General features: G+C 40.3%; 1 protein-coding gene across 7 annotated transcripts in view; it reads left to right on the plus strand.

Annotated features, from left to right (window-relative positions):
* Nucleotides 1-14,463, plus strand: part of SUPT3H (SPT3 homolog, SAGA and STAGA complex component) — a 288,244-nt gene extending 273,781 nt beyond the window's left edge. For all 7 annotated transcript variants that reach the window (XM_064448208.1, XM_064448207.1, XM_064448212.1 and 4 more), the window contains one exon: nt 12,657-14,463. In XM_064448208.1, the coding sequence (XP_064304278.1) occupies nt 12,657-12,698 (42 nt within the window). In that variant the 3' untranslated portion in view covers nt 12,699-14,463. The remainder of the gene's footprint in view (nt 1-12,656) is intronic.
* Nucleotides 14,464-14,785: the final 322 nt, after the last annotated feature.

Raw genomic sequence — 14,785 nt, forward strand, 5'->3', positions numbered from 1 at the left:
GTACCAAGGTCCTAAAAATAGGTCTTAGCCCCACTGAGGTGCCCCAGATTCTTCTCCCCTTAAAATCATGATCTTGTGAGAAAGAAAATTTTCCTTCCCACCCATAATGATTTGAGGGCGAAGGTGTTGAACCCACCATTTGATGCAGCACAATAATCTGCAGTAATCTCTACCAATTTGATCTATTTTTTCCATTTCATCATCTCTGAAGCCTAGCCTGGCTTCTCTTAACCACTTACCCCAGAGTATTTGTACAGTACACCGGTAAAAAGGGAAGCTGAAGAGTCAAAATCCTCACCATAAATGGGCTACAACGGTGCGTATTCCTGCCCCGTACAATGAAAATCAGCTTGTTCATTTACAGTATGTGCTGATGGAGGCTTCTGTGCAATATCATTTACAGCCGTGTTGTCTTTGTAGAGGCCTTCTACGACGTGAGAACACTGATGAGTGGAGGGGGAAGGGGCCGAACTTCCACTTACCATATGGAAAACATCTGTAACGGGCAACATAGCTCTCTCTAAAGAAATGTGTTGCTGCTTCATAGTTTCTTCAAAGTGTTACATAGACAGAAGGTATTAACTTGATTTTTTACCAGGGTTGACTGTCCCAGTCTATAGAGCCGTTTACCGTAATACCAAAGTCTTCTTTTAAACAAGACAGGCAGTAATGTTTTACACTGTCTCACACAAAAAGAATGTAACATCAACTGGAAAAGTATAGAGTAGTCAAAATGCTCCAAAAATAAAACAAAAGAAACAATATCATGCCCTTTTATTGTGGCCCCTTAACTCTAGTCCTCTGAGAGCAGCGCTGATTGATGTTGGTGATGCAACCTAAAAATTAATGTCAATTACCCAAAACAAAAAGCACATAAGCGACGTTAAGGGTCCGATTGCAGTCCACAAAAGCCAGGAAATTCAGAGCTACTGGAGAGCCGAAAACCTGGATTTCGCATTCCCATCTTACCAACAGCCATTCTGCTGGGGGGAAGAGGGGAAACAAAGAAAAAGGGAGTTGCACCGTTGCAATAAATAATGTGACTGAGACAACACGCTTTCTCTTTGCTGAAGTCTGGATCCACTGGGTCCCATTAGCTTTAAGACCAGGAACTGCAATGTGTTCTAGGTTTGGGGCACAACAACTCCCCTACCACCTGTCTGCTTTGTTTAATATAAACTCTTTTATTGCTTTAGTAACAATGACGTTTAATAAGACCTAACTAACTCTTCATTTACAGTAATTATTTACTGTCCTTGTATTTCCAACCATGGGAAGTGGGGGCGTTGCTGTCAGCGTGATTAGTGCATGTTATGTATTTGATGCAATAATAGCGCATCCGAACAGGATCGACCCGCACTCTTTGATAAATGAACATGCAGTAATCGAGCTGTTCTGGTGTCAGCATGCACACAAATCAAAATGTTCTAACATCAAAGAAGTACTTATGAAAAAACTTCCATACAGGATTTAAATATTCCTCAATGTTATTAAAAAAATATGGGCTGCGATATCATGAAAAGCCCTTGATGGAGTTACAAGCGGGTAATCCATCTCCCTATTCGTAAGCCTATATTTAATGACTGAACAATGGCAATCAGCCAGAAGAATCTCATGGCCTGGCCAGTTTGTTTTCAGACAAGTATTGGTTTTATAGATGTGGTTATAAATGTGTGTCTTCTGTAAAACTGGATACAAAAGAAAAAGATGAGATGCGGTGCTGAAGAAGACGCAGTTTGATGTGACAGGTCAGAGCGCTGAGATATTGTTAATGGCATTGCTCTGTCCTAGCATTTCAAAATAAGTTTCATTTAAGGAAGGTGTGCCATAGTAAGCAATGTGTATAAGTGGGTCTGTGGGGAGGGAGTATGGTATAATGGCCTTAAGCTGCGTCAGGGGAGGTTTAGATTGGATATTAGGAAAAATGTCTTCTCTGACAGAGTGGTCAGGGACTGGAACAGGCTGCCCAGAGAGGTGGGAGGGTCACCATCCCTGGGGATGTTCAAAAAACACGTAGCCGCGGCACATCAGGGAGTGGTTTAGGAGGCCTGGGGGTGTTGGGTTGACAGTTGGACTTGATGATCCTACAGGTCTTTCCCAACCTTAATGATTCGACAATTCTATGAAAGGTCAGAGTCTGCCTAGTTATTTTATTTTCTTCACAAAGTCCACAGACTGATCAATCAGAAACAACCAAAAGGAATTTTTAGTCAGGTCATTTTGGAATTCTGCTATTCTTAGCAACCATCCGGTGTCTCTGGGTTGGCCAAGATATTAGGCAGGTAAGGAATAGATGGACAGAAGAACATTTGGAAAGATTATCAGTAACTGAACCACACAATAGAGAGACTAAAAGTCCATCTTGCGCTGTGAACCAGCTTTTCCAACATATGAATGTGGATATAATGTAATTTAAAAAGTATAATGTAAAAAAAGAGCCTGGCCTCCCTTGGGATCCCAGGTTTCTGGGTACATCCTTGCAGCTCATAACTTGCCAGAAGCTCCTTGAAAGTACAACAAGGGCTCTTTTCTGTACAGGCCGCCTTATGCAAGAGCCCGCAAGGCTTTGAGCAGTCTGTGTGCTGGCAAATGTGCCATTAGCACCGTTAGTGCTTGTTAGACCCCATCCGAGTACGTGAAGGAGGCGGTGGGTCCTGCAGGTAGTGGCTGTTAGAAACTGCCGGGGAGAGACCCAGGTCCTGGGGCAGCAGGACCAGTCCCTGCAGCATGAGTGGTGATTAGGAGCAGACTGCCCTCTTTCCGTGTCCCCACTTGCTCAATTACAAATGAAGCCACCCACAGTCAAGCTTCATGTGCTCGGCGCGTTTCAGCGTTGAGATCCTAATTGCGGGCTGTCAGGAGATAGTGATCAGGGCCATTATCACACCAACCAAGTCAGGGGATCTGGTATTGTTCACAGATGACCAGATCATTCCTGTTATCAATTTTTTTCCTCCATTTATTTGCTTTGTATATACTAAAGAAATCTGTTCTTCATACTACTTCCTTTTCCACATCCTCATCCTTAGATCTTGCTTGAATGGGATAAATGTGTCATTACTTTGACATGGCTGGCCAAAACTAAAACGGGTTGTTATTTAAGGGAGGAGCATCTTCCTGTGATTATCAGCAATTACAAGTAGAGTGCTAACTGTTCAAAGGAATTAACTGCTCTGCTTTATATTTTTTACAAGCACGTTGCATTCTTTTCATAAGAAGTGGGACAGCTTGCATATAATTAAAGAATAACATCTAATTTCCTAAATTAGGAATGCTTCCCGTCATCAGAAATCAAATAACTGTGTCAATATATGCCTGGGTTAAAGTTCAAATTAGGGATGGAGCTTTGTTTTGAAGGATAAAGGCATTTGGCTTTCACAGTTCGTGGACCATTTTTTAAGTTTGGATTTGATCCTGGTCTTCAGAAGTTCAGGAGGGACCAGAAAATGTATTTTGATTTGGGGCTATTTCTAATATAAATGTCATAAAACCTGGTAGTGCACAATAATTTATTCTGCTGCTGCAGTATTGTTTTAACTGGTTAAACTGCCTCAGCGCTTGGAATTTTTCTCCAGCGTGTTGCAAAAATACACCTGAAAGATCGATTGGATGCCATTCTGCAGCCTAATCCTCGGTAATTTATTCAGTTTTACCTGAGAGAAAGATCCAAATATATGTTCTTCTGGTTTTAATCAGTCCAACTACAATTGATTCAACTTTTGCCTGAATAAGGAGTGAGTAAAAACTGAGCGAGAGCCTCAAGATTTGGCTCTTATTCATTAACCTCAGGGCAGACTTCATTTTGTATGATTTTTAAGCTATTAAAATGTTGGTTGGCTTCCATTTGAGCTCAAATTCCTAATATCACCAAATAATTATGTGTAGATGATGAAATGAAAAAACAGGCATGTAGTCTCCAAACGCGCATTTCAGTCTGGGTGGCTGAAATGGCTCATAACATTCAATGCATGAAAATGGGGTGGATTGAATAAATTAGCAGAATCACAAAAGGAAACCACTATAGGAAATAGTTTTACACGTGTAATCACTGAAATACTCTAGTGAATGTGTCAATCTGTACTAAATAAATATATTTGTTTATAGACATGCTCTGTATTAGCTTCCACTCTTTCACAGCACTTTGCCAAACAAAATCCCACTAGAAGTAGGATGTTCGCACCCGAGTAGGAGTTTCTTGGATAAATATTTTTTCTATATTGAGACCAAAACCACTTCTACAAATTTCAGACTTTGATTGAAATAGTATATTTCTTTTGCCTTTTTTTTTTTTTTTTTTTATTTTTCCCCTTCCCATCTCCTCCACTGGCAACCACTGATGCATTACCTTAATTCCTCTTACCTCCCACCGCTCCGGTGAGCAGGGCCCCGCTGCAGACAGAGCGCATCAGTCAGTAAGGAGCATGGCTAGAAGTGGCCGCACCCGAATGCCGCCACCAGCAAAGGGCCTCGGAGCCTGAGAAAATTCCTCTGTTTACAGACTGACTCTCTGCCCTGCGCTGTTGGTTGGCTTCTCATTTCCCCCGTGAAATGCAAAGGGAGAATAGAGATGCTATGTCCTCTGCAAAGTGCATTCACGGGATGTTTTTAGGGGGTGGGGGAAGAGAAGTACACTGTAAAATGTCATTAGATGCTCCTTTCCACTACTGTTTCAAGAAAAAGAATGTAGGTGGACTGTCTTGCTTTGCCCAAATAATTTAATTTATTTCAAAGTAATACCCACTCCTATCCAATAACTGCCAGTTTTGGCATCCATTTCTGTACATCTGGTATTTTAGCCATTACAATGGAAGATATAATGTAATGAAAATAATAATTATGGAACAGCATACAGTGTTTTCAAAACACTATGTATTAGCTCTGTAATCAAGCAATCCTCAAGAAAGGTTTTCAGTGAGTGATAGTAGGTCTGTTTCAAAGGCAGGGGAAATTGAAACACAGAGACATTAAGTGGTTTGTCTGAGGCCACACAGCAAGTAAGTGTCAGAGCTGGGAGCAGAGCCCAGCCCTGGCTCCTGCCCTTGTACTCAGACGACTGTACCACACCATATTGTTTCCAAATAAATGCACTAAAGATCATATGCTGGGCTCGTGAGCGGTAGTGACTTGGAGGGGGAATTTAACCTCTTCTTTCACTTCCTATAGAAAAAAAAAAACCCTCAGCCTTTACAGCAGTAGTAGGAAACGTTTAAAAGACAAGGAAAGCCATCCTTGGAGAGAGGGAGCCATCCAGGTTATTTCATGCCGAATTACTCTCAGGTTGAAGGAGATTTTATTAGTAGTGGTGTATTTTCACATGGGAGTGCTGTGACTGTGCAGTGCCCCGAGTCATAAACCAGAGGTTTCAGTATCTAATCATACCTACAGTCTTTTCTTTGTGTGTCTCAAGGCTTCTAGCTTTATTATTCTTCATTCTCAGACATAATAAAGTTGCCCGCATACATTATTGCTGCCGTACAGCTAAAACAGCGAGTTGAGACACATCAGGAGAGGAGACGTTGGCCTCTGAACAACTCAAAGTGTTTTGACCAGTTTGACGTAAGGCAGTAAAATTATTAATGAACTAATTGCGATGCTCATGAGGAGATCAAGGATACTCAGGAACCACTGCATTTCCATTGCAGTGGCAGGATTAAGCTTTCCCAATTACATTGGGGTCCAACAGGTCATATCCATCAAGGTCGGGTGCCTTGTGGAGACCTGGTGCGTGCTTTGCCAGTAGCATATCATGGGTAGATAGCTATGGGCCATTAGACCCACGGCAATAATAACTGGCTGGATTTCAGCTTGCTCCGCGGGAGAAACAGCCTGCTCCCTTGGTCCAGGGAAGGGTGGTGATGGAGCCCAGCTACAGGTTTTGCAGCCTGGGGGAGGAAATTCCTCTCTCTGACTGAACCGAGAGCAGCGTGCGGATTAAGTAGGGCTCAGAAGAGGAACTTCTATCAGTGTGCTAAGCAGCGTCGCCTTTTCTCTGACAATTAAAAAGGGTTTCTTTCTCTCAGACAAATAAAGGCTATTAAAGTTGGTGGCAGTGATGGGAAGAACTTTGCAAAAATATGTTTGTTTTGCAAAGCTGGCTGCCAAGTATTGTTTTACAGTTCCATTTTTTCCTTCTTTCTCCACTGTTTACAGTACCCTCTGAGAAATTTAAAATGATCTCTCTCTCCCTACCAATTTTGTTCTTTTTTTCTTTTGGCAGATGTTGGTACCCCACTCCCACACCCCAGATCTTGCTGCAACAGAAGCCATGATCCTTTTGCCTTGTTTTTCTTTCTTATAATATCATCCCAGCCCTGAGAACAGCATTTGCTAGTTAACTGCAGCATCGTGAATCTGGCCAAATGAGCTGAAGGACAGCAGTACAAGCCCTATATTCTGTTTACCTTCCGCTGTTGGTATTGCATGAGGTGTCTGAGAAATCCATTTGGTCCTTGTTTTTCAGAGATCCTATGTTTCCATCAGCCTTGGGAATGTCGTTATTCCCAGTAGCAGAGAGCAACAATAAAAAAGTTGGGTAGCTGAGATCTAGACTATGTTCTTTAACAGACTTGGATGATATATCCTGGATATATTCCTGTTCCTGGACACAGCAGCACAGTTTTATGTGATTATTGAGAAAGTTTGCACCGTTGGCAGATAAAAGGTAAACCAAAGCCCAGAACTGACTTCGCTGGAAAGCATTTTCTTACAAGTCAAAGGGTGGTTTACTGAGGCAGTACTTTTATCAGCGCTTGATGTTTGTGGTCGCCCACATAAAGTGCGCTGGTGATCTCGGCCCCCTTCCTGGAGGGCAGGTACTCACGGCATGGAAGCCACTGCTGTCAGTGGTGTCTCACTGGATGGCTGAAGACTCAGGGAACAGACCCCAGGAATAAAGTCGTTTCATTTGTGTTTCTTACACCTAGCTGTGGTTCCTTGGGGGCTAGCTTAAGCACAAATGCGGTTGTGCTTCCAGAGGCACCATTACTGTATGGATAAATGGAGGCATTCAGCACATTGGTCTGGCCCCACCATAAATGAAATCCCTGAGATTTCATGAATACAGCAGGACAGGTCACCTGGGGCATTGTACAACTTCATAATGTACTCAGCCTGGGTGTTCATAGATATATATTTGCGATTTGTTGTTCATTAATGACCGTGTACTAGACACTATATACATAAAACGTTCCCTCACCCTCTGAGTAATATCAGAGCATCTGTGCTTTGGCTACTGATTAAAGATGGGTTTGTAGAATTGGAGCCTTCAGTGCCATTGTTTTAAATTGGAGCGAGAATTACCCATTATATTTCTTTTGTAATATGTATGTACTTTTAATAGGAAGAGTTTGTATCCACACAAACATATTTAGACCTAAACAGAAGCAACTAATTCTAAACAACATATGGATTTTCTTTTTTAAACAATGTTGCTTATACTTTGCCTCCTAAGCTAATTATTATTTTAATCTCTAAATAAGCTGACACTTCTTTGCATGTGGTTTGTCTATGCAGGCTGGGAAAAATTAGAGGAGTAACCTTTTAATCACAGGGGGTTTAATGTAGATGTTTTCATGTACAAAGAGCTATGAATCTGTCCAGGATGACTTGTTTGATATTATGGCAGGCTAATGAAATTTCAAAGTTAACATTCCCCAAATAAAATGGAAAGAAGACACAGGGAGAAAAGGAGCAGATTTAAAATTAGAGAATCTTTGTGTTTTATGGGTTCCAGGTTATTTGGAATGGAATGAAAGTTAATGCTACATCCTTTTTTCCATCCTGCCAGCCAGTGTCTGATCCAAGAATGTCTCTTATTTAAAGGGCAGGGCTCCCTCCACTGTTCTTAAATAAAGGCTTTCACTGTCTGAGCTCTAATCCTCCCTGATTTTCACAGTAACATTGTAGGACTGCTTGAAGAGACTTATTTAATGAAAAAAAGTTTTGCATATGATTCCCCTATCATAAGCCTGTTCAAGTCATATGGTTCGATTTACATTTATGCAAATATCAGAGGATAGAGTAAAATTACCAAAGGAGGAAAGGACCGTGGTATGTCACAAACAAGATGTGCCTATTTGTATTTATGTTTGCTAATGAAGTTCAGCCAGGACTTGCTCTTTGATATTGATGTCTCTGTCTGCCATTCCACTTTATGCATTGTAGTTAAACCACTTGCCCACACACAGACGCAAGGACAAGAAGAAAGGGAGGCTTCAAGTTTTAAAAACGCTGTTCTGTAACTTGCTCATACAGGACCTATAGTTCGGGGTTTATCATCGCTAAGTGATACAGCAGACCCGTGGCATGACATTGTACCTTAGCTTTACTGTAAGCACAACTGCAGACTTAGACCAATGGAAGTTTTGGCCCAATAAACCTTGGTGTCGGTGATGCTCGCTGGAGATGTTTTACCCTAGACTTTCCAAATTTTATCCCAAATAAGAATTAAACATCAGCCCACTAAAAAATCACAGCTGTTTCTCTCTCTTGCCAGAATTATCCTTTCTCATCATGCTATAGCTGTGGGAATATGCACTACTGTAAATTGTTAATTTCTAGCTAAGGTGCCTGTTCAAAAGTCTTAGTTTTCTAATCTGATATGTTACCTAATTGAGGAGTACTCACATCTTCAGTTTTGGCTAGGACTTGTTTCTGTAAATCACAGCTTCAGTATATCTTGTGTAAATAAACACATAATTTTCTGCCCCTAAATTGGAGCTATGAACGCTTCAGTAAACTGTTTCATTTCATGTGACCTGCTGTGGGGACAGGAGTTTTGCTGCCCTCTTGATGGAGCAGTCTTTTGTGGTCCTTCATAATATGCTATCTCACACTACCACTGCAGGAGTGACATGGGACTGAAGGGTAGAAAATGGATGATTTTTCATGAAATTTGAGGAGTTTCTTGGCTAAGGCCTTTTGTTCCAGACTGCCTTTTTTCAGCTGTTAGTTTTTCTTTCTTTTGCCAAACTAAGGGCAAAGCATGATCTTGCTTTTAGATGACTGACAGCAATGAAAGTGGTTCATTGCACCCACATTCAGGGGGAAAAACCCTACTTTCATTTATTAAATATAGTATTCCCAGAGAAGATCTTTATATTAGAATCCAATGTGCTTTGATAACTTGAAGAAGCAAAGTTTTCAAGGTAGGGTTCTTATACCATAGGCAGATAAAGGATGTTTGAGAAGCCGTGAGAAGGTTCTTCACATGGTACCTGGATGTGCTGGGGTTGGGACTGGGGAGTAGAGGTTATAATTAAGCTTTCCCAATTACATTGGGGTCCAACAGGTCGTATCCATCAAGGTCGGGTGCCTTGTGGAGACCTGGTGCGTGCTTTGCCAGTAGCATATCATGGGTAGATAGCTATGGGCCATTAGACCCACGGCAATAATAACTAAGCAGCAAAATCATCATGCCTCTCCCCTAAATGGGAGCACGTGGCACGAGTGGACTGGGCAAGATGAAGGCTGTGTTTCTGCTTTCACTTTGGTCCAGCCTGCTTAGCCTCTGGTTGTGGATAGCAGCAATCTGTCCTTTCACCTTTAACAAGGTCACAGAAGGGGATGCAAAAGCTTGTCTTATGATAGCAGGGAGCAAGAAGAGTTTCTGTGAGAGCTAGATTGGCCAAATAAGGTTACATCAACTTTTCAGAGCATAGAATCCATTCTAGGAAGGTGAACTGTGTAATTTGTGCCAAGCTTGGTGATTTCACATGTCTAAAAGGTGGTCCCTTGACCGCCCACACACAGTGGGTACAGTAACAGGCTGACGGACCTTCAACCACGGCAAAGAGTCAGTCCACAGCATGAAAAATCAAAGCACAGGCTGGTAGACAGTAAATTTTGAGAGAGAGCAGACAAAAATTTTGGATTCAGTAGACACTTTTCCAAGAAGGGCTCCGGGAGGGACCGTGGGCTTATGTTATCTCCTGACATTGGGCTATAGCGAGACGTAACCAGCAAAATGGATACAGCTATGGCTTGCCATTTTAATCCCACATCAAGAGTCTGCATCATCCTCTATCTGCAATTCTGAGCCAAATAATCATATAAATATGATTATTTTATTAAAAAAAAAATTGGATACTGCCAAAGTGCCATAAAGTACCCAAAAGTGTCATCCAAACCCTCCACATTATATCAAACCACATTAAATGACTGCCACATACATATACACTCTCTCTTGCAAGGGCACAGAGACACACAAGTTTTATAAAAAACATCTTGCTGTTTCTCTTCACAATTCTTGGCATGTAAAGATACGTCTTTTAGTATCAGGAATTCAGCTGTATCTATGTTAAAGATATATGGTATAACTCAGAACAATGACTGTGAAATAGTTTTACTCTGCATAAAAGCATTTTGAAGGTTACCCTTTATTATCTAGCAATGTATCAAAATAAGAACGAAGTGTTATCTTCTCATGGAACGGGATGAATCAAACTCCCTCCTCTGAAATACTGATTTTCAAAACAGTTACCTTTAAGCTGAGGTTGAAGGTAAAGATTGTTTCTGGGTAAAATGCTTCAATGTATGGCTAAATTCCGTAATAAAATTTGCATATATCAGAATCACTTTCTCTGGCTTTGGAAGGAAAAATGTGTTGTTTTCATTATTGCTGAACTTCAAAATGGCTTAAGGAATTTTGTTGGTCCTTTCCAAAGAAATTGAACTTCAGGCAGAGATTAAAGCAGAGGAAATTTCAGCCCAAGGGCAAATGTTTCAGAGAGTTTAAAGTATGAGAAACAGGGAGTTAAGTAGGAAATAGTTTTCAATCCTAACTATAGCCACACTAGTTATAATATATTGCTAAATATAGACTGGTGGGTGTGTCCAACTTTCTGAAGGTGTTATCCTCCCTCTTCTGAAACTTGCTTCTAAAATGACCTTTTCAGGGATATAACTAACCGTATAATATTGCCCGTGTTGGAAAATGTTAAACTTCATTATTTCCCAGGTGAGCCCAGCCAAGCCCAACTTTGCTTTGCAACCAAAATTCCTTTCGCAAAATTCAACCTTTTACCTTTCATGTGGATCCAACTTTATACTCGGGTTCATTTATCTTCTAGCAAACGGCACAATAGCCCTGAATATTTTTTGTTTATGTGTTAAAGGTTGTCACTTGGGTTATAAAGCTCTGTAAAAATATCGGGGTCAAGGAGCTAAAAACATTACTTTTGCATCGATTTCAAAACGCCAGCCGTAATGGTTTGGGCAAGCTGCAGATCCAAACTCACTTGGACTTGCTGCTTGTGGTTGTGGGAATATATTGGATCCTTTCAAAATTATTGGCTAGTCTGTTTTTGTGCATTTCGTGTTTGGGTATGGAGGCTCTGGATTTTTTTTGTTGTTGTTTGCGGTGATACTGTCATGTCTGATGGCTGGCTATATATCCCAGAGCTAATATTCTGCTCTTTGACTCTAATGCCATATGCTGCTAGATCTCTGTATTGAAGTATGGTGTTAATGTAAAGGATGCTGTAATGAACATCTTGTACATATTTCCTTCTGCATATTCAGTGTCTGTAAATGTCTCTCTGAGTACATGCTTGCTGTTTTTGAAATGATTTCCTTACAGTTCAGTATAAATACTATTTATATACAAAGTTGTTTGAGGTTATCCTTTGCTCTTAATGATACTCTTCTAATTCTAGTTTAAGAGAGGAGAAATTGATCTCACTGAAATTAATTAGGAAATTGGTAGAGCCACTAAAAATGGTAGTTATATATGGCACTTCCTAAGTACAAAATAAATCTGATGAAGCACTAACTGTGATGAAGTAGGTGACTATATTTTCATATTCAAAACTGAATGACTGCTGAAGGTGAACCAAATAAAGCAAATGTATTTAAACTACTTTCCTTTTTGAAGATATTATTAATATCACACAAAAGAGCAATTCATTCTTAAACTGAGAATATCCCCTTAAAATGTAGGGTTTCCAGTGTGCCTAGGGTACAAAGGTATAGTTTCCTATATTGATTCAGAAAAAGATGTTAAAAATGCATGGAAGGTATTTTAGTGAGACCGTGTCACAGGATCTTTTAAAATTATTTTCTCAAATGATATTTAATTCTTGTGCTCCTTTACCATTGGAAACGCTTGATCCCAGGTTACAATATATGGGCTATCAAATTATTTTGTACTGACCAGAGGGTCTTTAAGATTACTTTGGGTTTGGGGGGGGTGGGGATTATACCAGTGTCTGTTTACATAGCTTTAGACTCAGACTATAAATTAGGTTTGGAAAACTGTAATTATTCAGTAATTTATAGACTATTAAGATAGATTAGAAATTATTCTTGAACACAGTGAATAGAGAACACATGCTTATATAGGACAGACAGATTCAGCATAATAGTGTATTTTTGGCCTCATCTATTTTGCAGGCAATTAACAAAATAGGATGTTACATTTTTGCATATCTCGCTCTCCTGAAATAGAGTCGCTAACCACTTGTTAACCACACTGATTTTTTAATAGACAAAGTGGTTGCTTATAGCTTCCCCACCAGAAATGTTCAGATTAAGCACACTATTAGATTGCAGCCAGAATAGTCTACAAAACAGGAAGAAAGCCTTGCCTTTCTCTCTGCCTTCTTCCCTTGTTTAAGTTGATGTGATAATTCATTACAGATTTTCTCTTTCTTTGACAGAGTGCCTACCGCAGAAACGGGATGACTTTTCTCGCCTGCTAATATGGATGTGGCTGCAGCAACAGGAAAGGCAGTGTTATATTAAGGTGATTTTCTTTTCCCCTCCATGGAAGGAAAAAAAATACAAGCTCCAATGTCTCCGTGTACCAGTGAGTGGGCTGGTTTGTTGTGACTATCTGCTGGCTGACTCTGTCTCTTTTTCCAGCCCCCTCAATCGTTATTCTTGTTTACTAGCTGGAACATTTAGCTAATTAATGGCAGGATGTTTGGGATAGCGTGTAGGTGGACAAGAATGTAGATCAGACAATGCTGAAGTTTGCAGGGCACTTGCTGCTGTCAGCCTCTTTCTGAAACGCGATGTCATTTTTATTTAAGTGTTTGGAAGTCTGTGTGTTCTCCTAGAGATGTTTTTTCTAAATCAGGATGGGGCAGAAAGAGGCCAGAGATGGACTGGGTTATATAGGTTTATATAGATTATATAAAGGTTATATAGGTTTTCCTTGTGATTTTTACAAAATGAAAAACTGTTTTCCACTATTTTCTACTATTTCCACTCATTTCTCTCAAATAACTTTTAAGTGTCCAGACAATGTAACCCAGTTAATCCAGTGAGGGGCTTTTTGACGAGGATAATAGCGAGTTCAGATCCAAAAATATGCAGAGAAAAGTTCAGGTAAACTGTACTTTACCAGTTAGAGACTTGTGTTTTTGCAGACCCAAGGATAGGCTAAGTGACCAGCCCCAAATTCGTAATATTGCCATCTCTATTTTTATTCTACTCCTCTGCTAGGGCTCGAGCCATCGCTCTCTGAAATCAAGGAAAGCCTTTGCAGTGATTGCTCACTGGATTGAGCCCCTATTCAGAAAAATATATCCTAAAGTATTTAAATAACTGACTCTGTCTCAGTGGTTCTAGGCAAAGGCTTAACATTATGTTAAGCTCAGCGTTTGCTTCAGGAAGCAGATGTTGTCTCTGTTGTTGACAAAGGCAGCATTACTGTTGGATTTGGTTAAAGAAGAAATGGGCTCTTTTTTTTTCCTTTTTTATATTTTAGTTCCCGTCATTTGTTTTCAGATTTATTTTTTAAATCTCAGTCCCTCCCTCTACGCTTCTTCCCGTCCCCTGCTCCTCCAGCCTTTGCTGGCCTCACAAACACATTCATTTCTTCCCATAAAAACTGTACAAATATAGAGCTAACCACGATGATGCTTGACCAGAGAAAAGGGCTCGTGCTTCAGCCCGTCATCAGGACCTACAGGCATGTACTGCTTGTGTCCCTGTGGTACCCCTGGGCCCAGGGGTCTGCTTCAGCCGCCCTTAGCCCAGGCTTGGAATCCAACTTAAAGCTCAAATTAAGACAGAGCACTCAAGAGATCGAGAGCAGATCAGCAAAATATTACTTGTATTACTTGCAGCCGTCCTCCTCCTTTGTGCTTAGTATGAGAGGTCTTAATTTTCACTCCCACTGTGTGCTCTTGTGGTCATTTGTGAGTGGTTTTGTTGCCCTGCTTTCCTGGACCTGCTTAAAAAACTTTAAAAATATATCTATATTTTAAATAAACAGAAAAATGTCTCTTCTCTTTGCAACAAAACTATTGAAAAAGTGAACTTTGTACATCAAATATTACTGGATTCATAAATTGCTTTGTTCTTTTACCTGCTTACGCTTCTGTTTTCTGGAATTAATCTGTGTGTAAAGGACTTAATGTGTTCGATGCAGTGTATTAAACGGGAGGGGGGGGAAGGTTTCTGATGTTCCATCTGTGCTTCTTGAAATATATGATTAAACTTTTCTTTTTATCATCACTCTTATTTTTGTTGGCGTCCTTAATCATGGAAAATTATATGCTTGCTGTAAACATCCAGACTTTTTAAAAGGACACCAGCATTTATTGTATTTGGTTTCGATCTGCAGGGATATAGACAGAAGAAACCATTTCAGGCACTGGGTACTGGAATCAAAATTCCTTCCGTAGCTGTATCTCTCCCAGTTTTTACATTTTAAAATATGCATAAGCAGGAAAAATACTGGCACTTATTTTTTACTGGTCTACTTAAAGTCCCAGAGAATGAAGACTCAACATACATTTCTCTCAGAAATATGACAGATCGTGTTTTTGTTGGTCTG

The sequence above is a fragment of the Phalacrocorax carbo genome, chromosome 3 (genome assembly GCF_963921805.1).
Source record: "Phalacrocorax carbo chromosome 3, bPhaCar2.1, whole genome shotgun sequence".
In the NCBI taxonomy this organism is placed as follows: Eukaryota; Metazoa; Chordata; class Aves; order Suliformes; family Phalacrocoracidae; genus Phalacrocorax; species Phalacrocorax carbo.